The sequence below is a fragment of the Bos taurus genome, chromosome 11 (genome assembly GCF_002263795.3).
Source record: "Bos taurus isolate L1 Dominette 01449 registration number 42190680 breed Hereford chromosome 11, ARS-UCD2.0, whole genome shotgun sequence".
In the NCBI taxonomy this organism is placed as follows: Eukaryota; Metazoa; Chordata; class Mammalia; order Artiodactyla; family Bovidae; genus Bos; species Bos taurus.
Window position 1 is genome coordinate 66656336 of NC_037338.1, and position 26772 is coordinate 66683107.

The 26772-nt window shown below is 39.9% G+C and overlaps 1 protein-coding gene across 2 annotated transcripts in view; it reads right to left on the minus strand.

The window, feature by feature from the left end:
* The window catches only part of PPP3R1 (protein phosphatase 3 regulatory subunit B, alpha), a 61648-nt gene extending 50495 nt beyond the window's left edge, over nucleotides 1–11153 (minus strand). The window contains exon 1 of one of the 2 annotated variants that reach the window (NM_174583.2): nucleotides 11047–11105. In NM_174583.2, the coding sequence (NP_777008.1) occupies nucleotides 11047–11049 (3 nt within the window). In that variant the 5' untranslated portion in view covers nucleotides 11050–11105. Of the gene's footprint in view, nucleotides 1–11046 lie in introns of both variants that reach the window. The other variant, XM_059891024.1, reaches the window with a different exon arrangement.
* Between the last annotated feature and the right edge of the window lie 15619 nt (nucleotides 11154–26772).

Consider the following 26772-nt stretch of genomic DNA (forward strand, 5'->3'; position numbering starts at 1 on the left):
AGTATGTAGGAGCCTAGGCTGGCAGTGATTTCCAGACTCTCTAGGGTCACCTGTCTCTCAGGTGTTTATTCCCACTTTACACACATACTAAACAAGGCCTACAGAGTTTATGGCATTTGTTCAACGTCAAACAACTAGAATTCTCAACTAGAATGTGGCCACCTGATGCAATACTTTGGCCACCTGCTATCAAGATCCAACTCACTAGAAAAGACCCAGATGCTGTGAAAGACTGAAGGCAGAAGAGGGCAACAGAGGACAAGATGGTTGGATGGCATCACCAACTCAACAGACATCAGTTTGAGCAAGCTCCAGGAGATGGTGAAGGACACAGAAGCCTGGCATGCTGCAGTCCATGGGGTCGCAAAGAGTCGGACACGACTGAGCAACTTAACAACTTAGCTAGAAAATGGCAGAACCAGAGTCTACAGTCAAATCTTTTCAACCCCCAATCTCATGTAGATAATTAGAAGATTACTGGCAACATAGTAATTTTCAGTGACATGTAGATGCATAATCGTTCTAGACCAGCACTATCGAATAGGCATTTATGCAATGATGAAAATCTTCTATATCTGCACCAATACTGTAACCACAAGCTACAAGCAGCCACTGGGCACTTAGAGACATTATGACAAAAGAACTGAATTTACAATTTTATTTCATTAAAAATTTTTTAAATAGCCACATGTAGCTAGCAGCTACTGAACTGGACATCACAGATCTAGACTGCAGTAGACTGAAAAAACAAGAAAATGAGCAAATAAAGTAAGTCAAAAGAATGATGGTCAAGAGTGACAGCTAGATACTGAAGGCAGACCTGAAGTATACCTGTACATTCATAAATTCACTATTTGAGAAAGATTATTAAGAGCTAGTTTATAATTCATGAAATTCTATTTGTTAGGAAAATAGATGCAACATAAGCACACATTAAACCACAGGTTTCCCTTATTACCTATTAGCATTGGTTTTACCTAACATTCTAGTTTTTATTAAAAATTGTGTTACAAGCAAATAACAGTACAGGCTGCAGCATACTGCCTGCCTGTAACACAGGATGCATGTGGTGCTGCACGCAGGAGGATATGAACGAAAACTCACCCTGAAAACTATAGACAGTAAGGAAAAGTTCATAAAAGTGCTAACAGACAGCTCTGATAATGCCAATGGTAAAGGTTGGACTCTTTTTGTAGGTAGCTGTGCTTCACACTCTCATCCCTAGGTTTAAAACTGCATACCTAATTCTAAAATACAAGTAAAAACACACAAGTAAAAAAACAATTCTCTGTAATTGTTCACAAAAGTCAAGAGACCTGGCTAGCGCACAGATGAGCTTACTAATGCTCCTGGAATACAAGTCCAAGTGCTATCTTCTTTACAGAAATGCTTCTAGGATGGCAGTGGGGCTACCACATGACCCTGCTGTCGATACTGGTAAGAAAGAGCTTTAACAGAACAGAACAGAACTCTGAGAAAGTAACCTGTAAGAACCTATGACTTGTTGTACCTGTGCTAAATTTTAAAGGATTTCCTATAGAAATCGTCTTAAGTTTTAAACATTTTTTACAGTACACGACTATAAAAACCAAAGACAAATCCAGAAACATTAATCACATTGCATTTCAAATTTTTATTCCTGCACCAGATCTATACATTAACTTTGTGCTGTGTGTTTAGTCGCTGGGTCATGTCCAACTCTTTGCCATCCCATGGACTGCAGACCACCAGGCTCCTCAGTTCGTGTGGATTCTCCAGGCAAGAATACTGGGGTGGGTTACCATGCCCTCCTCCAGGGGATCTTCCCAACCAAGGGATTGAACCCAGGTCTCCCACACCGCAGGCGGATTCTTTACCGTCTGAGTCACCAGGGAAGCCCATACATTAGCTATAATTACTGTCAACCCAAGACCACAAAGGAGGTTTGGGACTCTAAGGAGAAAACTCAGAAAGGGAGAGAGTGAAGATGGACTGCTAAATAAACAGTTTATTTGGAAGGGTAAAAGAGGAAGACATTTAACTTGGCAAGCCTGAAATAAAATGAAAGCTTTCTCCACTACACTTTGAAGATCATTTTCTCTTTTTAATTTAGAAAATGGCTATCGATGTTGTTAACACTTAATAAGATGCTAAGTGGGAAAAATAAATACAAAAAATGTTCTAGTGAAATATTATTTTCCCTAAGAGTAATTTTTATAAGAATACTGTCATAGTTCATGCTGAAGTACCAATCTCAACCATTACGAAATTGCTACCTAACTTAAAGTATGCTGAATTGTTTTGGCTCAATGTTTACATCTCAAATATCACTAAAAACCTTGGAATAAAACTGATTATAATGAGTAAACTAGAGCATGGCATCATTAAAAATCTCTTTAAGTCTCACCTTAGTAAGAGCTAAATTACAAAAAAAAATTAATAAATCCACACACTGGCATAGCTTTAAGAAAGGGACATACACACACAAACACCTTCTAAGAATATACAAGAAACTTAACAATGATCAACACAAGAAGAAGGAATGACCAGGAAAGATTTATTTTCCACTTCATAACTTTCAGTATGGTTTTATGTTTTAAGTAAATGTATTAATAGTGTGTTTAGAACTTTAAAAATGTCTTAAGACTATAATCTACAACTAGATGTTCCCCTTATCACAAAATCTAAAATCAGAAAATAGTTCCTCTTAGAACCAGGTAATTTGATTAGAAGTTACTAACACAAAAACTGACAATAAAGCCCCTGTTTCCTACATGAACTTTCTAGATCTTGGATCCATCTATTATTTAATATTTACCTAATACCCTGTTAACCACCTATCAAATCTTTCAAAATCGAAATTATAATTGTGTCCCTACTCCTCATCCTCAATCCACCCAATTCACCTCAGCATCAGTCTCAACTTCAGCAGAAGATCTTGCCTCATACTATCTCCAGTTGGTGAGATGATTTGGGGGTCTCCTGGTTTGAACTCCATTATTAAAACATACCTGTCATCATGACATACTCGCCTCATCTTCTTTTCTTTCCCTCTCTTTCCATGTCCCTCTTTTCCTTTTATCCATCTTTTTTTCCTACCACTTCTTGGGCTCATTCCATTCAGTTCAGTTCAGTCACTCAGTCGTGTCCAGCTCTTTGCAACCCCATGAACCGCAGCACGCCAGGCCTCCCTGTCCATCACCAACTCCTGGAGTTCACCCAAACTCATGTCCATTGAGTCAGTGATGCCATCCAACCATCTCATCCTCTGTCGTCCCCTTCTCCTCCTGCCCTCAATCTTTCCCAGCATCAGGGTCTTTTCCAATGAGTCAGCTCTTCACATCAGGTGGCCAAAGTACTGGAGTTTCAGCTTCAACATCAGTCCTTCCAAAGAACACCCAGGACTGATCTCCTTTAGGGTGGACTGGTTGGCTCTCATTCCATTAATCATCCTTCTTCTCACAGTTCCCTCTCCTGGCTTTCTTTTAACTCGAAGGAACTATCAAGTATTACCCCAACTCTAAACCACTCAAGGTAACCTTTCTTTGTCCATTTTCCATTAATGGCTCAAAAAGTGAACTGACACTCACTGCCTCAACTCTGTCATCAGGATTTACTCCTTTATTCCACTTATTCATCCACATATTCCTTCTTCAAACACTACTTAATCTCTATCATATATCAAGCATTTGGACTATTAACAATGAAAAGACAAAGACAAGGCCTCTGCATTCTCAGTTTACATTCCTTTGCAATCTTATTTTCATTACCTGGGCTTAACAGAACTTACTGTCTTAAAGATTATAACTTCTATAATAGTTTTCATTTTTAGCTCCCTCTCTCCCATGTTAATGGATGAGAAAAATCTCTCTTACTGCCTAAGGAGACTTATATTCCCTCCTACCTCCCTGGGGCCCTCAAAATATTAAGAATTCCAACTTTTCCCTTTGAATCTTTAACTGCTCCTTCTTTCCTGGTTCATTCCCTTAACCCTAAAAATAAATTCTTCCTCAAACCTAAAGTTTCTAACTTTCATCATTTCTCCATAAATCAAGCATTAAATAAGTCTATTCTCAATCTCATTTATTCCTCAACTCACAGCATCCTAGTTTTCCCTGCCACCAGTACAAAATGTTGTTCTTCTCTAGTACTATTGCCAAAGTCACCAGAACTTGCCGGCTCCCTCCAAAAGACCCTTCTCAGTTCTCCTCTTTCCTGATCTCTGCAAAATCTACACACTGCTGACTCCTTCAAATGTGACATCAATACTCTCATTCTCCAGCTATCTCTCTGGCTTATTTATTCTCAGACAACATTCACAGGTTCACCTGCTATTAAATGCAGGGTTCTTTAGGGTCTGCCCTCATCGTTTATTATATTCTTTCTCTGTAGGATTAGGCTGCCCTGGTGGCTCAGTGGTGAATAATCTGCCTGCCAATGTGGGAGATCCAGGTTCAATCCCTGGGTCGGGAAGAGCCCCTGGAGAAGAAAATGGGAATCCACTCCAGTATTCTTGCACGGGAAATCCCATGGACAGAGGAGTCTGGCGGGCTGCAGTTCATGGGGTCATAAAGAGTCAGACGCAACTTAGCGACTAAACAAACAAAAAGATCTATAGGCTATCATTCAGTTTCATGACTTCAACTGCTACCTAAAACAAATACAAACAACACTCAAATCTTTAATAAAAGCCCAATTCTCTTCTACATCCCAATATAACCAATTATCTGTTAGCCATATCCACCCAGGTGACCCATGACTACTTTAAATTCACTGTGTCCAAAGTAGAAATCATCATCATTCCTCCCAAACTCCTTCTGTTTCTCCTAGACAGAGAATGCACATTTCTAACAAGGTCCCAAATGATGTCCAGGCTGCTAGTTCAGGATCCTTATTTTGAGAATCACTGCTCACACATATGCTACCTCTTTCTGCCTCCAGGCTGTCAAGTTCATTCTGCTATCTCCTACGCCATGGTATCTATGCAGCAGGTACTGTTAATATTTCACAGCACTCTATTCTACTGAACTTAGAATCCTGCAACACAGCATTCTAAGCATTATTTACCAAACGATAAGAGAAGACTAGAGATGAAACAATGGTCATTATAGCAAATCGGAAGTTTCTTTAGTATGCAATAGCATTCTAGTATATCCTTAGAAACAAATCTTAATCAAGTACACAGAGGCTTGATAAACACCACACAGTGGCTGGCACTATTATCTATCCAATCACCCAAGCCAGAAGCCCCAGCAGGATTCACCCCTGTCCTTCCCCAGAAACTAAGACACCAAGTCATACCTTCTATCCTCTAAACGTGTCTCACACCTGGTCTCGCCCCTCCATCTGCACTGTTACTACATTCTTTGAGGTCCTTATTTCTCACATGACTGCAGTAACTTTTTAACTGGTCACCATGTCCACTTTCATCTTTCCTATTTTACCCCCAGACCATCAGATTCATCTTTCTAAAAACACGAATGAGACAATGTTATTCTCCTACTTAAAAACAATAGCTTCCACAGGCTTTAAGAAAAAAAAAAAAAAACTTAACTCCTGCATGTGTTAAGCAAACCCTTCTATAATCCTGCCTCCAGCTACCTGACCACCCTCTCTCTCCATGCCACCCTAACCAACCCCTTACCTACCAGCCATGCTGAACTTCAGGCCTGGATATTCATACTTCAGTGTCTTTAACCGTAAAGCTTTCTACCTAGAGTGCCTTTTCCACTGGCTAAATGTTCATTCTTAAGACTCAGCTCAGGCACCATCTCTTTTAGGAAGCTTTCTTTGAGTGACATTTATCTCTCCACTCAATCCCCAATAGTTTGGATTACACCTCTTCCCGTGTTTAGTCTTGGCTTGTTCACCCAGTTGATCAAGTTCCTGAAACTACAATTATGCCTTCTGTTTATATAGTCAATTTTAGGAATATTAACAGATACTCAGCTAAAAGTCAAATAAATACATTCCAAGTTGTTCTCTGATTCCTCTGCCTTTTCTAAACCCAGCTTGCACATCTGGAAGTTCTTGATTCAAGTACTGCTGAGGCCTAACTTGAAGGATTTTGAACATAACCTTACCAGCATGGGAAGTGAGCGCAATTGTCTGGTAGTCTGAACATTCTGTAGCACTGCTCTTCTTTAGAACTGGGATGAAAACTGACTTTTTCCAGTCCTGTGGCCACTGGCGGGTTTTCCAAATTTGCTGAGATATAGAGTGCAGCACTTTTAACACCATCATCTTTAATATTTTAAATAGCTCAGCTAGAATTCCATCACTTCCACTAGCATTATTGGTAGTAGTGCTTCATAAGGCCCACTTGACTTCAAGCTCCAGTCCTTCATTGGAAGGACTGATGCTGAAGCTGAAGCTCTAATACTTTGGCTACTTGATGCCAAGAGCCGACTCACTGGATAAGACCCTGATGCTGGGAAAGGTTGAAGGCAGGAGCAGGGCATGACAAAGGATAAGATGATTGTATGGCATCATGGATTCAATGGGCATGAACTTGGGTGAACTCCTGGAGACGGTGAGGGACAAAGAGGCCTGGCATGCTAAAGTCCATGGGGTGGCAAAGAGTCAGACACAACTGAGAGACTGAACAACAACACTGCTCTCTAAATTGTTAAGTCATGTTCAACTCTTCTGTGACCCCATGGACTATAGCCCACCAGGCTCCTCTGTCCATGAGATTTCCCAGGCAAGAATACTGGAGTGGGTTGCCAATTCCTTCTCCAGGGGATCTTCTCAACCCAGGGATTGAACCCTTATCTCCTGCATTGGCAGGCAGATTCTTTACCACTGAACCATTCTCTAAATGGTGGCTCTCAAAATTTAGCATAGATCAGAATTACCCAGAAGGCAATATAAATCTAGACTGCTTGGCCCCACCCCGGAGTTCCCGATTCAGCTGGTTCAGCGTGGGACCTAACAACTTTCCAGATGATGCTGACACAGCTAATACAGGAATCACATCTTGAGTGTCAGTGCTCCAAATATATGCAGTCTCTTCCTCACTCCAGAATTTAAAGTCTTTCCCCAGCTGCATCCATCTCTGCCTACTGCAACCCGAATAATCTTTTTAGACCCAGCCCAACTGTCATCTCCTTCATAAAATGTTCCCTAATCCCACAGAAACTGATCTTGCTCTTTCCTTTATTTGTATCCAGCCTTGCGTACATTATTCATATGGTAATGAATGCTAATTTTTTTCCCATACCTATTGGCAGTTGTCTTCCATTCTCCATTTAAACGAAAGAAGGAAACCTGCCTTAATCATTTTAATATTCTCTACAACCTAGCACAGTAACCAGTGAAGAGCAAATGAAATCTACAAGCATTTGTTGATGTGATGAATCCCTGCTGACTGCCCAGACTCTGAGCCCACAGTCTGAGTCGCTTAATCCTCCTGGCCCAAGCTGACTTCTTACACTGCTCTGTACTTTTTGCTTGCCTGACTACCTATGACAGATGCCTGATCCTCCCACACTTATCTGTCCCTCTTATTGCTGACTGACCCTTAGTCAGCTTCTTTACCTTGTACTCTGAACCTTTTTATTTTTTTAAACAACTATGGGACACAGTAAGTGGAGAAATTTTCTCTTTATGATTGTTTTCAATTTTAATTCTGCTGGTCATAAGGCAGGTTGCTTGCCTTTTTTTTTTTTTTAAGTCGCCTTTCTTGGTCAGAGAATCCAAACTAAAATATCCTGTGTACAACCCCAACTGCAGGTATTGCAAACAGCAATAAATATGCTTCGGGCTCTCATCACAGATAGTGGAGATAATTTTAATAAAAAGTTTAGAAAACACAAAAATATAAAAGGTCACTTATGAAATTTAAGGTTGCCCTAAGAAACAAAATTGAAAAGAATAGCTAATTATTTATACAGTATGTTCATATATGTATCCAAAACTAAATCTGTATTACCTATCTCAACCAAAAACCTAGTCATATTTCTGAATTACTCTAAGAACATAGTAAAAACCACCTCTGATAAATGAAAAGTTAACTAGTGCCCTTACAAAGTTTACTCCTTCAAAACATATTCAGAGACTGTTTTCAATTACACCCATCTAAACAAGCAGAGTCGGACGCGACTGAGCAACTTTCACTCACTCAAACAAGCATTCTACTTCATTATTTTATTCTTATTCTATCTACCTCAGCATGTCAGTAACACTGAAGTACTCTATCTAAAACTATACATACCTACCTAAAGAAAAAATTGTGATGACATTCAGTTATTTCAATAAACAAACATTCATTTATGTAATCACAGAAAACTGATCATTAATGATTCAAGAAAAATTCTTAGGAGCTCAGTACTCACTATTTTATATGGGAGACATGCATAATTTTCAGCCCACTTGCTCAACATTTTAAGACTCAAACAAAGATAATGAAGAGAGGGAAAGATACAACAGGCAAAAAAGAAGTTGGCTACTTTTAAGGTAGCAACTAAAATTAATACCTGTCAAAAGAGCCTTGATCGGTTCATTTCAATCTCTAAGCCTCTGTGCTTTCCCCTTACTTAAATTAATCACTAACTCACAAATTAAAATCTATTAACAAAAATCTAAGGATGTCCATGATACGCAGGAGGAATTACAAAGATTTTCCAAAGACAGTTAAAGTTTTCAGAATTACATGATCAATTAACAAGAAAATGAACCAGATCATTCCCAACTCCTATTTATTTGTTAATCAATACTCCATAAGGCACAATTGAGGTACAGGCTTGACACGTTCGAACCAGCGCTATACTCAGAGGACCAACACAGTCCTCAAAGTCGAGGCGCCACTGTCATGACAAATTATGCCCTGAAATGGTATTGAGAGGACGGCAGAAAAAAGAGCCAAGAGCGAACCAGAAAATAAATACTAAAAAGGAAACTGGAAAGAAGAGGGAAATAATGACCTGGAAGAAAAAAATATCCTATGGGAAGTTGAAAATATTTTTCAAAGATAAAGAAACACTAACTTTCAAGAAGATACATTTAAAAGCTAAAAGAGGATTTCCAAAATTCTGACTGTAGTTCAAGAAAAAAAAAAGGGGGGGGGTGGGGAGAGGGGAGAGGATGCACCACAGAGGGGAAAAGAACTATTTGGAAGTCAGATCATTCTCCTATACACTACATAAACAAGACTAGGTCTTTGTTCCTCAAAACGTATCCTTTATAAATCCAGGTTAAAAAAACACTGGACAAAGATCTTCAAGATCTGGACCCTCGGGTAAAATACGTCTATAAGGAAGCTGTATTAAAGCACTAAAACACAACTCATAACTCCAAAAGATTATGCCAAAAAAAAAAAAAGACTGTACTATGAATGGCTCTGATATAACTTGTTTTTGTAGCACTCTGGAAAAACCTAAGTTTTGACTTTTGAAGGCCAAAATCGTCTCGAAGCTGCCTCCCAAGTTGGCAAGGAAAAACCTCCTCCACATATCAAAATCACTAATCATTTCTTAAGTCTGCTCCTAATCTGAATTTTAAGGACACTAATAGGCGCACTTGGGGCTTCCCAGATGGCTCAGTGGTTTAAAAAAAAAAAAAAAAAAAAATCCGCCTGCCAATGCAGAAGACGAGGGTTCGATCCCTAGGTTGGGAAGATTCTCCTGGCAAAGGGAATGGCAACCCCACTCCAGTATCCTTGCCCTGAAAAATCCCATGAACAGAGGAGCCTGGTGGGCTATAATCCATGAGGTCGCAGAGTCCGACACGACTGAGCACATACACAGTAGGTGCATTTAATCATTTGTTCTATTTTTTAAATAAAAGCTGACTTACTTGACTACGGTCACTTTCTCCCCCCACAATCACACTAAACTGATCTCGAGTTGCACGCAGTCCACAGAATTTCTCTCTTCACTCACCCACCACGCTATTTTGAAATACTTAAATTCTACATACAAGGTGAAATACAATACAATTAAAAGCTGCAAGACATTACTCAACGCCTAGCAATCAGTCGGAATAATCTTCGGACAACTGTTCAAAAACTTTTAGAAATAGCCTAACGACCAAATCACCTGTTCGGATATCTGATCTAGATGAAAAAGCACTGCAAACTTTTTCTACTCTGCATGCAATTCTTGATTACAAAGAGAAAACTCCACGGGCTAGCCGGAGCTAGAGAACCGGTAGGGTAACAGGCTAAAAGGGCGTCGGTGATTTCTTGGCTACAGTGACAGAGGCGGGAGACACACCCCTAGCGTCGGTCGGAAACACTACAGCAGTGAGTTCTACCTAGGGATTAATGTGAGGGTAAGGAAAGACAAATTTAAATCGCCATGATTCAAAAACAACCACCGGAGAGACTTACGAAGGTAACAAAGAAAACGAGAAACCCTTGGCAGTCAGTAAGCACTAAAAACAAGTATCCCCGTTTATCACAGTCCGAGCTACACTGGGCTCATGAATCTACACCTTGGACCTTTCCGGTTCGCCACTGCAGAGAAAAAACCAGCAGCGAAGAAGGAAAAAAAAAAAGCCTCGTAAGGTTGCAAACGGCAGTGAAATAAACACTAACGGGAGAGGGGGGAAGTAAGTGGCAAGATTCCTGCCAAGACTCGCTGCTTCAAAATAGAGTGGGAGTGGGAGAGAGCGCGGCCCTGGAGAGAAAGTGGGTCTTATATAAAGAGCCATTCGCCACCTATGATTGCCGTAGGATTCCGAAATCTCCCCGAACTTGAGAGAGTGAGTCTGAAGCTGAGAGGGGGGCTCCACGTGGAGGAGGGTCCGGAGAGAGGGAAAGCGGGCCGATCTGGGGACAGTCCCGGGCGGACGGCCGGGGTGGCTGGGGGTCGAGGCCCCGGCGGAATCCCAGGGGCAAGGGGGGGAGGGGGCGGAGGGGCGCCCCGCGGAGGCCCGGGGGCGGGCGCGGGGGCCCCACCGGGCTGTCAATCTGCCGCCCGTCGCCCCCGGGCCGCTGGGGCTTTCTCGGGTCTCTCGAATTTTCCACCGGGGGAAGCCGCCCGGGGGAGTCGGGGCTCGCCCCCGCCCCTGCCCCTGGAAGCGGCGGGCGGGGAGCGATGGTGCGTGGGGAAGCCGAGAGCTCACCATTTTGCTTGGCGGTCGGCGGCTCGCTCGCACAGAGAAGAGTGTCGGCGCTCTGACGGTCTCCCGCAGGAAGCAGCGGCGGCGGCAGTGGCGGCGGCGGCCCAGCTACGCTCGGCTGGGGCGGCTGCGGCCCTCGGGACGCCCGCGGGGGAAGGGGGGGTGCAGGCTGGGGGAGGGCAAGCGGCGCCGCGGGGAGCGCGCCGGCCGGGGTGACTGGACACGCGGGAGCTGGCGGGGAGAAGAGAAATTAAGGTCGAGATTCAGAGACGGAGAGCGCGGGAGGAGACTCGGCGAGAAGTGGAGACAGAGCAGGGAGGGAGGCGGGGGAGAAGGGGGCCAAGCGGCTCGGGGGCTGCAGCCTCGCACTCGTGCTCGCGCCCGCACCAGAGCCGTGACGGACTCACTGCAGTGGCTCGCACTGACCCGCAACCTCAAGGCACGAAAAAGGGGGAGGGCAGGAGAGGGAGGGGAAAGCGGAGCGCAGCGGCGCGCGGGGCGGAGGGCGGGGGCGCGCGCGGAGCCGGCGGCGGGGGCGGGGCTTCCGCGAGCGCCGCACATCCGGGAACCCGCGCACCCGCTCGGCGGCGGCCGCGCGGCGCTCTGTCGAGCTCTGGTTGGGGAGCGCGGAGCGCGCCGGCCGCCGCTGCGTGCAAGGCGGGGGGAGCGCGGGGGCGGGGGCGCGGACGTTAGTGACGTCGCGTGGTGGAGCCCTTCCTGTCATGTGGCTGGAGGCGGGCGGGGTGGAGGGTTGAAGAGGGGGAGGCTGAGCCGAGAGAGGGAAACGAGGAAATACGAGGGTTCCCTGTGAGGGAGGAAGTGCGAGGGGTGCGTGAGCCTGGGCAGAGGGAGCCTTGGGCCCGGGAGTGAAAACTCGTAGGAGAGGAGAAACAGATGAGCGGCCTTATCTGAGTCGGAACACCCAGACTCTTCACCAAAAAGAGGCCAACCCCAGCCCTGGGGCTAGAGGGAATCAGTTTGCGCCTGAAGACAGGTATCTTTGATGGCTTGGATGCCCTACAGAATGCATGTCGCATCTAGACACTTGTCACCCAGGTGCAGCGCCCGCAGGCCCACATTCCTATATAGGTTGGCAGTCAGGAGCCGGGTTGGGAAGACAGGAGGAGGCTTGCAGAGTCTACAGAACAGACGATAGAGCGGCTGCCGCGAAGCCCTTCGCACCCAGCTTTTCCTTAAACCCGCCAGGCTACCTTTTTGACGCGGCAGTGTTTTGGTGAAACGTTGAAAGACCGATTGCGCACTTGTCCCTTTCGTAGGGCTGTATTCACTTTGGTGGTAATTACTGTTCTCAGAAAATTGGGACGACAGTGGGACGTGGTAAAAGCCTTAGGCTTAGCCTAAGGAGGAAAATTATGTTCAGGGATAAAGAAAAAGAGCTGCCAGGAGAGGTGTGATTAAGGATAATGATGGAAGCATTTTGCAACAGTTTTAACCAGTTACTCCTTTTCAGCTCTTGATAATCTCGTGTGTGCATGTGTGTGTGTGTGTGAGAGAGAGAGAGAGAGAGAGAGAGATGTTTACTGAGTGGTCAGAAACTCCTAATGAACAAATTCTTTACAGTAATTTTATTAAAAGTTATAGTATTTTTAAAGGCAGTCTGCTAAAGCTCCTTACGTGGGTTTTCTTCTTACGCGCTAATCATTTTTCTGTGTGATAAACATTCATCATTTGTAATAGAAACTCAGTGATGTGCCCTAGAGATGTGCAACTCACCCTTCGTCCCCGCCTGTTCTTTAAAAACTACTTTGTTTCCGTTTCAGGGTAAATAAGGAAAAGTAACTTTGATGACAAGCTGTATCACATAGCGAATGTATGGAAGAAAGGCCAAGAAATGACCCTGTTTCTTCCACCGTTTATTCTGTTAAGTCTTGACTTAGATATGTTGCTATTTAGATTCTAATATGTTTTCCAAAACAGAAGGAAATTCCTAAGGTATATTGTCATTTATGTTTGCTAGGTATATTATTTTTAATTAGTTTTTCATCATAAAATTAAGACAAGCTCACTTTTTAAAAGAACAGTATTTTAAAAATGCCTCCCCCTCAACTCCACCTCTTAGAGATTATCACTGTAACTGCATTTGTGTGTCCTTCGGATACATTTAGTGAAAATGAAATTATCATTTTGAGTGAGGATTAAATACTGAGAAGGAATTTAAGCTATATGGAATGAAGTAGGTTCAAAGTGACCCATAATTTTGCATTGATTTGTACCAATGCAGACTATAATCATTCAACAAATATCTATTGTGAACTTATATCAGGAATTTAAGAGTTCAGAGCTGTGAAAGATTGGCTAGCCTTTGTGACTAACAAAAGCAAGAAACACAAGGCCAGTTCACTTGTTTATTGGCATGCTGCAAATTTACGGGAATTCACCACTTATATTCTCTCAGTTTTGTATATACTGCATAATATACAAACTGGTAGCATCTCTGACTCTGAAACAGATTATTCTGAATTCATTAAGAGAGGTAAATCCAAAATGCACCTTTATCATCCAGGTTTTTCCCCTGAGGTCAAAATAGAAAGTATGGTAATCAGTCTTCTCTGTCTTCTCTAATTTTTTACTAAGGGAACAGGTACCTAGTGGTCCTGCCAAAAACACACAAGGCAAAGGATATATCTAATAAGTGGATTATTATATACTAGAAAATTTAGCATGTAAAAGATGATTGTTGGGGAGTATTATGGAGGTAAGTCGGAGGGAGAGACACTTAAGACAGAGATACCAGTTACAGGAATGGTAACAGCTAGTATGAGGTCATGAGAAGTATCAATAGTGGAGAAAAGGAAGGGATCAATAGGAAAAACAGGGAGTAAAAATGGACTAACTATGCAATTTAACCAATGTAGGGAATAAGAAGAAGGGAAATAAAAGATGACCATTATAGTTGAGGTTTGATGACAGAAAATAGTGATACCATTGAGAGAAACAGAGATGTCTGGAGAAGTTTGATTGCTGCGTGGAAAGAGATGAGTTTGGATTTTAAAATGCTAGTTCTGAGTTGCTGGTGAGATATCAGAAGCTGGAACTGCAGGGTAGAAAGGGAGAGAGATGTAGGAATCATCTCAAAAAAAGAAATTGAAATCTTCAAGTGTCCCCTTATTTAGTCACAAGAAAAAGAAAGGACCCCAAGATCATCATAAAGCTAAGAAGAAAATTTTTTTGAGGTTTTAAGAAAAAAAGTAATGTTTGCAGTCATATTTGACTGCACAACAGCTTTAGACTTCAGTGTCTCTGTAATTATCTTTCTGAAGTTAGCTATGTCACAGGTAATTTTATCAAGGTCATTGTGATATACAGAAATCTACCTGATAAAAAAGGTCTGATTGTGGTCATTTCCTTATATATCATATATAAGAGTGGTGGAAGAACTGAATTACCGTTTCTATAGTTGTTTAAGACATTCCTGTGCAGTATTACCCCCAAATAGGCACTGTCATTCATGATTATTTTGAATGACAATGTGGTCAACATAAAGTTAAATGGTTTAACTTTTATACTCATTTAACTTTATACTCATACATGGGAAGAAAATGCCAATTGAAAAAGAATCAAAACAACTTGTAAATAACGTCTGTTGCTTTTTAGTACACATCTGTTAACACAGAGGAAACATCTACCTCCCCTCCTAAATAAAACCATATATGTCCCAGCTCAAGAAGCCAAGATTTAAGAATACTTTGTACCTTTCTGCCATCCAGTTTCATATAAAATTCTCTTTGCTGTGAGCATCGAGGTTGCATGGGGAAAAAAATCACTTTCCTTCCTAGAATCTCCTTTTATACCAAGAAGAAAGCAGGGATGCCAGGTAGCCCCCTGCTCCATGCTGTGGTTGAGGGAGCTAGCCTCTTCCTTAGCACCTGAGTTGGCAGGGAAGTGGCTAGTTCCCTTCTTGCTAAGCAGCAAAGGTAGGAACCAAGGATTCCAAGTTCTATCTTGGAAACTCATTTCTCCATAGAAACAATTTTACAAAGAATTCTGTAAACAATGGCCTTCCTACAAAAGCCTGCTTGTATTATAATGTAGCTGAAACTCTGTATTTGCTATTAAAAACACAATGATAGAAATCAATGCTCTTAAAATATATAGCTTTATGAATTAATGAATTTGGGAGAAATGTGTACCAAGTACTGGGTGGATTTTTTTTTTTTAATTCTACACATAACTATTTTTAAAACTATGGGATTGTATACAACTTTTCGAATTAATGTAAGAGAATTAATAATATTGAGTCTGTTCAAAATAAAATCTGTAATTTACTTTTCAGATGAAACGCAGGTTAGAAATATTCTTTAATTAGGAAAGTTTCTAAAACTTATTCAGTAAATTGGCTATATAAATTATTTTTGTATTATATACAGGACCAAAAAGGAAAGGGGGGTGAAGGAACTTCCTGAGATTTACTCCTGAACCACTAAAATCCACATCTAATTCCATGTGTTGAAGGAAAAATTCACAGTGTTTTTGAAGGCAATGTATTAACACCTTTTACATGATGAGCTTTATTATATTTCTAAACTGATTATTTTTCTATATGGTAAGTACATTATCATTAATTAAGTACATTGTAATTGAGTAATTATCTGCATAAGTATAACACTTGAAACCATGAGAGAAAGGTCAGAAATCAGCATAGAAGCAACTGGGCCAGACCAAGGGCAGAATAAGTGGCTAAAAGAGAAAGTAATGACGGGAACAAAAACAAGCTAGACAGAAGGGCAGGAGATCCAGCGCAGATGCTCAGGAAGCCAAGGGTTGGGGTTTCAGGAGAAAGGAGTGGCCCAGCAGTGTTGTCAGGGAGGGCCAAGTCAGATGGAGCAGCACAGGCTGCTGGCTTACATTCATATATATGCACTGAGATGTCCTAGAGTGTGTCTTAAAATAGTCTTTCTGAGTTAGAATTCTCATTTCTTTGGTCTCCTGCATATAAAAATGAGAACCAAGGAAAAGCTGTTATAGTATTTGCATTTTACTAGTTTACAAGAGTATTTACCTTACAGCATTTATCTAAACAGTATTTATACTAAGCGTATCAGAAAACATGATTTAAATGAAAAACAGATATAACACTAGAGAAGACTTGTTTGTCATACTTGTTGACTCACATATATACTTACACACTCACATTATCCACGTGTGCTTCACAGGAGACCGTGTGTAACACTCGAGTGAGACCCTAGTTCTAATCCTACCTCTGACTACAGTCCACTTCTATGAATTATGAGTTTTCCATTTATGAATTTTGGATAGTTGTTTAAACCTAAGTTTGTGCTGTGTCGTTTGGTAGCCTTCAGCCACTTGTGGCTGTTTACATTTAAATTAATTAAAATTGAGTAAAATTAAAATTCAGTTCTTCTGTCTCATTAGCTACATTTCAAGTGGTTGATAGCTGTACCTACCTTGTGGCTACCATATTGACCAACACAAAAGTACTATTGAACAGCTCTGTATTGAACAAGTCCTTTACCTGAGAACATGCATCACCAACCACTAACATGTTTATTTGTTATGAGGGTAAGCAAATTTCAAATACAACAAGTTAATTGAAACTAGTTTAGATGCCCTTGGCATTTGAACAAACAAGTAATAGACACTAAAAAAAACAAAATGTATATTGGAACAAACGAGAATGGACGAATCTCAGGGGAAAAAAAAGCCTGCGTGTGTGAATATATTAGAGAGACTGAAAAAAACAGTTTATTGTCAGTACTTTTACTAAAATGCATGTATTCTTTATTAAAATGTTTAATATAGCTTTTTCAATATCTAACTATATTGCAACAAACATACTAAAATATTTAAATTTATAAAAATATTTTTAGCAACTGCATAGAACTAATAGTTAATATACTTTGTTTTCACTAAAGAGTTTTATTTTTTACTATAATCTGGTTTCTGTATTTTACCCACAGCATTAATATAGATTTCACGTAGCACTCAGGATACTATAGAGAAGTTTTAAAATGCAAAGAGAATGTGTAAGAGATAAAGTATTAAGCCTGTCATCTCACAAAGATTCCTAAGAGATCTTTAATAAATAAGGGATCAGGGTTTCAGTTTTATATTCCATCTAAAAATAACATTCCTTAGTGCTGAATCAGGAGTTTGAGCGTGCAGCAAACTGAATCCACTTCTTTCAATCATCAGGGGTTTTCTCAGGGAATTTTCAAGATAGACCTTGGCTTCCAAAGGAAAGGCAATGAGTAAAGTAGCAAAAAAAGAAAGATTGATTTGGCATAAAATATCCATTTATTGACTTAACCCATCTGATATATGAAAAGGTATGCACACCAGGATCAGACTAACCCCAAGAAAAGGGAACATTATTTTGTAGATTATAACTGCAGGTACTAGGAATTAATTGTTTATAAGATGGCAGATCTCAGAGGTCCCCCTGACTTCTCTAGGGAGTGAAGAGGCAATGCAATGCCATTACAGTGGCGTTAAGAGAAAGCCATACCCTCATGATATGGTAAGCCATAAACTGGTGCTTAGCTTAGCCTGGCATTTTCTAGATGGGTGTGTGCAGAGTGGGGAACACTGAAGCTCAGTATTAGACATTTGTAACCGGTCCTTCATGCCATTGTTTCCACTAGAGGGAACTACTCTGAATGTCTCACTTTTGAGGGAGCCTGGTTCTCTCTTTTGTCTGACTCTGGACGCTGGGCAATCGTTTAATGACATAAATGGAAGGGCTTAATTCTAAAGGGCCCTTGGAGGAAAACCACTGGATCAGTAACAAGGTTATGGAAAATGTTTTACATACAGAAAATTACAGAACAGGAAAATTATCTGTAATTATGTCAGCAAGAGATAATCATTGTTTATATTTGGATGTGTATCCAATCTTTTTTCTATGTATATATAATATAAAATATATACTTATATATTAAAATATATATATATGTATATAATTGGGACCTACTGTCTTATAATTTTCTACTTAATATTTTGGAAATGTTTCTCCCATCTGTACATATTCTTCAAGAATATGATTTTCAATGTATATGTGTTCAGTAATGTTAATGTATGCCATGATTTATTTAACTAAGAATCTCCTATAACTTAATTTTTATTTTGGTTGTTTTCAGTTTTTCCTATTACATTATATATTAAACACTTTTGTAAAATCTTTGTGCACATTTCTGATTTTTGTTTTAGGATACATTAATAGTAGTGGAGTTTCAGAACCAAAGGGTATAAACATTTTAAAGGCTTTATATTATATATATATATAGAGAGAGAGAGAGACAGAGACTCTGATTACTCTCAAGAAATTTTGTAGATTTCCCACCAGCAATGCACATTTCTCAACAGCAGTATAAGCTGTGTATTGGTATTTCTTTTAAATGTAGATTAAAAAAAAAAACTGGCACCTCATCATAATTTGTATTTCTTGGTTTACTAGTAATATTGAACATTTTTCTTAAATTTTGATCTTTTAACTCAACTGCTGAGAATATATTCCTGTGACTTACCTGTTGATTGCTCACTTTTCTTGGGGAAGTTGGTCATTTTTAGTGATTTATAAAAACTTTTTGTATATGAAGGATATAATCCCCTTATCATGTTTTGACTAGGTTTGTGGCATTTTTAAAGATTATTTTCCCATTCTGAATATGGGAGGGAAATAATATATGAATGATAATTTAAAAGTTAACACCTTTAATATATAAATATTTTCTAGTTAATTAAGAACTTTTTTCATATAGTTAATCTATCTCGCTCATGCAAAACATTATAAAGTATATATTCAATGGTTAGATTGGAAGGTAGACTATCTAGTAAATTACCAACCACTCTTTACTTACAGAGAATAGGTTAATTAATGCTGATTTGTCAGTAGCTACTTACTCTGTTTTCTATTGGATAGCAAATTCAATTCATTCAAAATTTTATTTGACCTTAACTTATCTCTCAATCATATTCTTCAATGAAGAGGAAAGTAGCATATGAAAGTGTTGCATCAAAGACACATAATGAACTATATAACAACCAAAAACTGAAATCTTCAGAGGCTGAAAACTGAAGATATCTTCTGAAAATGTCAATGATCTAGGGTCAACTGTATTATTTTGTCTTATGTATCAGTTGCACACGTAGCCTATACAATGTATATGGTTATAAAATGTATGTGTATATGGTTATAAAATGTATATGTGAGATACACATTACTTTATGTTTTTTCTCTATCAAGTACACACACTACTCAAAACATTTTACAAAAATTTATATCACATTTTTCTTTCTTTCCATGGTATCCTAAGTAAGATAAATGGCAGAAGATTAAACCAGCCTTTTATTTGTACATACAGGTAACTGCAACACAGTTCCTCTACATTTACAATTCTATGAATACGTGAAAACAATTTGCTTCAACAAATAAGTAACATCATAACTAAATACAGTCATAAGCCCAAGATCCATTCTGGGTAGTTAATTCTCATTCTGTTTTTCTGTTGGAATGAGTTCCTTGTGCAATATTTTAAATTAGAAATATCTTTTAAAAAAAAAAAAGAATTGACTAGTTATACCAGTTTTTCTTGTAATGATTAAAATTATCATAGAAATTTGTTTTTGCGGGGCAAACTGGTTGGAACCAAATTTGAATTTTTCACTAGCATATTCTCTATACTGCTGTTCTTCCAGAATATGTAAGAGTAACCAAAAGGCATATTTTAAAGAAATATACTTGTGCAAATAAAACATACAATATAATATTGTAAATTAATAATATTTAAAAAACTATTCAGTAAATGAACCATGCCTGCATAGTCAGGATTGTATCACTAAAATACAGTATGCTTTTTAAAAAGTAATTTCCTCCTTTGAAAAGAATTTATAAACATGTATGAGATACATAATATTTATAATACTGTAAATAGAACTTGTTCTATAAAATTAGCAAATTGCACCAGTGGTAAAGTTCTCAAGGTCACAGCAGGAAATTGCAGTGTAGATGCATTTTATGCATTTTGTCAGATTGGGGCAGTCAATTGTATTTCTAAGAAAGTGTTTTCATTAAAAGTTGTACTTTTTGAGTAAGGCTGAAGTGTTTGGTAAATAAGTTTCATCCAGTGAATTCTGTGTTTTCTGTGATTCTAAAGAGCATCTTCAGGTCATCACAAAATACTAACCACTCTGCGTGACGAATCAAAGGGAAGAGAAATGTTAGCATACAAGCAGACAACCTTTGTGTTGGGGGCCAGCGTGAGGCACTCCGCCCGTGGCAAAGGTCACGAGGAAGGAGGCTTGACATACGCAAAGGTGGATCGAGCCTCAGGAGTCCCCCTGGAAATCCTCGAGCATCTACCCCCATGACCAGAGCCTGCCTACTTTACTACTTTGTGCTCTCACCTACACCTCTGACTTTACGGGGGGCTGTCCCCCACCACCTCTTTCGGAGAAGGAGTTAACTTAGAGCTCCAGTTAATAAAAACTCCTGGGCGTGACGAGTGTTTTAATCTACAAACTCCTCTGAAGGTTCTCTAGCCTGCCTGACAGGCTTGTCCGGCCACATGTGATTGCTCACAGCCTCCCAACTGTGAGAGGCACGAGATGCTTTAAACCTTCTAAAAACAGGTTTCTTAGAAAAGTTAGAAAACTATTAGTATAAGTATAATGGGCTGATTAGAAATTGTATTGATGAAGGGTTTTTCATTTGTTGAGCCAATGTTTGTTGCTAAGTCTCCATATCCCCTGCCCTTATACACATTAATGAATATATAGAAGAAATAAGTATTAACCCTTGATATTAATCACGTTAGACCTTAGGCTAAGTAAATTCTTTCCTTAACTAAAACCCACTACACCCTCACCCTATAGGAATGTAACTATTTGGGTGGCGTCTGTTTTAAGAATAATCACCCCTGGAAAAATAAGTGTCCTGGTTGACTGACCGCCGTCACAAGGAGAGGGTCATAAATTGTCAGCAGGCCCCCTGGCCAGAAGATGATGTAACACCCCTAAGACCTCTGTATACGTTTGTATGAAGCACCTGACTTTGATAAAAGTCAGGACTACTGACCCCGCGTGACTTTTGCATAATATCTCGGTGTATAAAAGTAGACCATGGAAAATAAAGAATTGGGATCACTTCCTCGAAAGACTGGTCTCCCCATGTCTCTCTCAAATTCTGGCTGAGTCTCCATCTGGAGTGCGGAACCCGCCATCCTTACTAATTATGCCTGGGCTTCTAAGATCCAACCAGGGAGGCCTCAGTGTCTCCTCTCCTTCGGGAGAATGGAAGGACGCCTGCGGCCCACGTAAGTGGTGCAAACTTCTTGTCTTGAAGTTTTATTGGTCTCCTGCGTAAACCAAGCTACCCAGCCTCTTTTTTCCAGTGAATTTTCCTACTGAGCTATCCTCATTCTATTACTCTTTACATCTTTAATTAATATCTAATTGAAGCTATTGTATCCTGATCCCTGCCGACGCCGTCCCCACTTAGAACTCCCTGGATCAGCCAGGGCTGGACCCTGGCACCATTGCCCAGAAGCAATAGAGTTTCAGGGCCCATTCTACCTTAGACACAAATTTTGTCAATGATGATTGTGTTTAGTAGTCTCAACTAGCTTTTTCCATTGTTTTTCTTAAATAGCTGCTCATATTAGTTCGGAGGCACCACTATAATTATTAATTACTTCTAAGCGAAGACTCTCATTCACTATCAAAGCATTTACAATTAATAGGACTTGTATCCTTTTCCAGTGTCAGCATCAGTAGCCTTAGACATACAGTTTGCCTAGAAACAAAAGGACTCTGCAAAGAGCAATGGGGAACAGTGAAGAGTGACACAATGAGGAAACAGTAGAGCCTCTGGTCCAGCGCAACAATTGCACTCAGGTCCACCCAGAAATCCACATTCTAACTGTGCTCTTTCCTATCACCACCCCTCTTTTCTTGCTCCTACACTAATCTCAAGCTCTGAGCTTTGATATCCTCATTTTACACTCTGGCCTAACGCACACTCAGTCCCTAGGGCCCCTTGTTTCCTTTTATAGGATTCTATAAAACACTAAAATTAGCAATTAGAATGTATCCACCCAAGAGCCAAAGGATGGTGTATTTGCAGAAAGCAGGTTACAGAAAGTAATTGATTGCAATGTCTAAATGCTGGGTAAATACTTGGCTATGACTGAACAGAACCTCCTTCTGTCTGTCATGCAGTTGAATAAACTGCAAAGTAAAAGCACAACCTACCAGGATATATTTTAATCTGCTATTCACTACCAATCTTGACACTGTGAAAGAAAGGCTTTCTTCTAACACAGCAGTCTGGAACCCTATGGTCCTTTTAAACTGTGACTATATCTCTCATTTGTACCTTTTTTAAGTTCTGCAGCAATACAAGAAACTCTTCTTAATGATATAGGATAAAGGATGAAATGAAAACTTTTTGTATAGTAGTAGTCACTTTAAGTTAGCTAAATATGTGCATGTTCAAGATCTGATTAGTAATGGATATTTTCAGTGTGGAAGAAAACCTCGTTAATCCTGGACACTGGAGATGTTGACATTCATTGTTTGCATTTAGAAGATGCTTTGAGAAAAAGAATGAAGACAAAGTGATCCTGGTACTCCAAATATGTGTGTTTAAGAGAAAGAACTTAGGGGGTTGAGATCAAGAGAGTGGGCTCAGCAGAACCAAATCAACCAGTGGTTGAAATGCACGTGTTCTTGCGCTAGAGTAAATAGGCAAGGGCTGCAGGATGTTTACACAGTGGTGGGTGGAAGGATTAGGCACTATAAACACTAGTTTAAGAACTTTGAACCCCAACAGAGTGCTCCAGTATTGGCTGTTGGAGAAGCAAGGAGGGATCTGAATTATTACTGGAAGAGCATGGGGATGGGTATGAACAATTCATAAAGATTCAAATTTAAGCACTTTGAAACTCATATATTTTTAAATCTTTTTAGTTGACTGAAAATTGTTTCAGGCATCTAAGAAGAGTAAAGATTAAGTGCTGGGCCTGGAAGTAGAACTCAGATCTGTGTGAGTCCAAACTCAAGCTTTTCACCACTGTGTTATACTGCTGTTTGGTGTATAACCATGGTGTATTCCTGTGTGACTGTGTATGTGTGTGTGTATGCACACATGCATCATTTTTATATATTTGATTTTCTTTTTAAAATAGGATCTAAATGCTAGAAAGGGTGTCGTCAAGAAAAGAAAACCCTCCAATGTTGGTGGAAATGTAAATTGGTACAATCACTATGGAAAACAGTATGGAGGTTCCTGAAAAAACGAGAATAGAACTACCATATGATACAGCAAGCCCACTCCTGGACATATGTCTGGAGAAAACCATAATCCAAAAGGATACATGCACTGCAGTGTTCATTGCAGGACTGTTTACAATAGTCAAGACATGGAGATAACCTAAATATCCATCAATCAATGAATAAAGAAGATGTGACATATATATATATATATATATATATACACACACACACGTATACATATTTATGTGCATGTATGTTAGTCACTCAGTTGTGTCCAGCTCTTTGTGACCCCATGGTCTGTAGCCCACCAGCTTCCTCTGACCATGGCATTTTCCAGCAAGAATACTGGAGTGGGTTGAAACTCTATTTTACAGGGACTCTTCCCAACATGGGAACTAAACCTGTGTCTCCTGCATTGGTAGTGGATTCTTTACCACTGAGCTAACAGGGAAGCCTATATACACACATACATGGAGTGGGGGGAGCGGGGGGAGAGAGAAAGAAAAAGAATGGAATATTACTCAGCCATGAAAAAGAATGAAATAATGCTGTTTGCAGCAACATTGATGGACCTAGAAGCTGTCATACTAGTGAAATTTGAGAAAAACATATATGATATTGCTTGTATGTGGAATCTAAAAAAAATGGTGCAAATGAACTTATTTACAAAACAGAAATAGAGTTAAAGATGTAGAAAACAAATTTCCCTTCTTCAAGGGATCTTCCCAACACAGGGATTGAACCTGGGTTTCCTGCATTGCAGGCAGCTTCTTTACCACTTGAGCCACCAACTTATGGTTACCAGGGGGGAAAGGGCATGCTAAATTGGGAGATTAGGATTGACATATATATATACATACACACTACTTTATATAATATAGGTAACTAATAAGGACCTACTATATAGCACAGGGAACTCTATTCAGTACTCTGTAATGACCTATATGGGAAAAGAATCTAAAATTAGTGGTGAGATACATATATCTATATCTATATATATATAAAATGTGCTTTGCTGTACAGTAGAAAATATCACATTGTAAATCAACTATACTACTGTAAAAATTAAATATAAAATAGAATCATGCTGTTTTGTAACTACTTCCCTCACCAACTCTTTTCTTTTAACTTTTTATTGTATTTTGGGGTAAAGCTTGTTAACGGGCTTCCCTGATGGCTCAGGCAGTAAAGAATCTGCTTGCAAAGTGGGAGACAGATTTGATCCTTGGGTGGGGAAGATCTCCTGGAGAAGAGAACGGCAACCCACTCCAGCATTCTAGCCTGGAGAATTCCACAGACAGAGGAGCATGGTGGACTACAATGGGCTGCAGTGGGCTGTGGTCCATGGGGTCGCAAAGAGTCAGACACAATAGAGCAACTTTCACATGTAGCTGTTAACAATGTAGTAGTTTCAAGTGGGCAGCAAAGGGACCCGGTCATACATATAACATGTTTCCATCCTCCACCAAACTCCCCTCCCATCCAGGCTGCCATATAATATTGAGCAGAGTTCCTTGTGCTATGCATTAGGACCTTGTTGGTTATCCATTTTAGATATAGCAATATGTATATGTCCCTCCCAAACTCCCTGTCTCTTCCCCCATTCTTCCCCCAACTCCAGCAACCGTAAAGTCTGCCTCACCGACTCTTTATATTAATGTAACACACTAGGCTTTGGAGAACTCTGATAACATTGGTTCCAGGGCCCCAACCATAGGCCTAAGAACCATATTTAAACAAAGTCAATTCCCAATTCATAAAAAATGATCTCAGAGGCCATACTAAAGCTACCAATGACTTGAGCCACCAGTCTGTCAGAGAGCAAGCCCAGAAGTTGAGATGAAGGAAAAGACAATGACTGAATTTCTCTGACTTTGTAAAAATAGTCAAATCATGGAGACATTTGGAAACATTCATAACTTTTTTCTTATTTGGAATGCTTCAGGCTATTGTGTAGAAATGGCAGAGATATAATCCTCCTTTGTCTTCTCAATTAGTGTTTCTACTTATTAGATAATCATATATAAGCTTAAAAAATTACAACCTTGTTTGTAAAGTGAATAAATGTGTTTCTAAGATACACAGGAAGCAGACATATGAAGAAAGAAAGTGAATTTTTAAACTATCTTGTTTTCATTTTAGACCCAGCCATGGTTTACTTGCTTCGGTCCTCCATAGTACTGATTTATTTTTTTATATTTCATCCTTGGAGTTTGTGATTATGTGAGGTAAATAAGACAGTGATTCACTATTTATTAGATCAGATTAATATGGAAGTTGGTGTCCATAAGATCCAGGTCCTTAAGTTTTGACCTACATTTTGCTCGGTATTTACTTAATTTTTTCACGAAAGCAAAATTCCCCTTCCCTCCAATTCCTCCACCATGTGGATGGAGTAATCACAAGAAATTTTGGGGTCCACGTGCTTTCAGTTCAGTTCAGTTCAGTTCAGTCGCTCAGTCGTGTCCAACTCTTTGCGACCCCATGAATCACAGCACACCAGGCCTCCCTGTCCATCACCAACTCCCGGAGTTCACCCAAACTCATGTCCATTGAGTCGGTGATGCCATCCAGCCATCTCATCCTCCGTCATCCCCTTCTCCTCCTGCCCCCAATCCCTCCCAGCATCAGGGTCTTTTCCAGTGAGTCAACTCTTCACATGAGGTGGCCAAAGTATTGGAGTTTCAGCCTCAGCATCAGTCCTTCCAATGAACACCTTAGCAGGGTATAATTATTGTTCAAATGAATTGGATTTTTAAAATGGCTTCAGAAAAAGAAAAGTAGAAAACGTGTCTCTCAATATCACAATCCCTATCTAGGATGCATTTTCACATCTCTAACATGAAGAGTTTAGACTAGATGAGGACTATTCATCTTTCCTTCCAGTTCTAAAGGTCTATGCTTCCATTGTTCCCAACAGACCTTGTGAACCTGCCAGAACAAAACCCAGCAAGCTCCAACTGCAGCCTCTGAGAGAAACAAAGAGGCTCCTCTTCATTTCTTGGGCTCAGAAACTATTTCTCCTCAGAATCTCATTTCAGTGGCTGCAAAATTGAGACCTGCCACTTTCATTCCAACCAGGATCACATGAATTAAAGTCAGAGAGAATCCAGGCATTCTTAATCAGGATACACACGTGAAAATATAGTTAAAAACTAAAGCTTGAAAATATACTGATAGAAAAAAAAAGTTACCATGACAAAATGATTTTTAAAAAGGGTAGAGGTACATTTCTTATAAAGAGAGCACTGTTGGAAGGTAACCTTTAGAAAATGGTATAAAATTAAAAATTAAAAATAAATTAATGAAGAACTCATCAAATATCCATTGGTCACTAAGTACATTCATAGAAAAAGACTAAACCTCCAAAGACAGCATTCAAAGAAGGCTTTTGCAGTTTCAAAAGATGTTTATCTCTGCCCTGATTCAACTAATAAAATACTTCCTGAAGCTTTTTTAAGGAAGAAAGTCTACTAG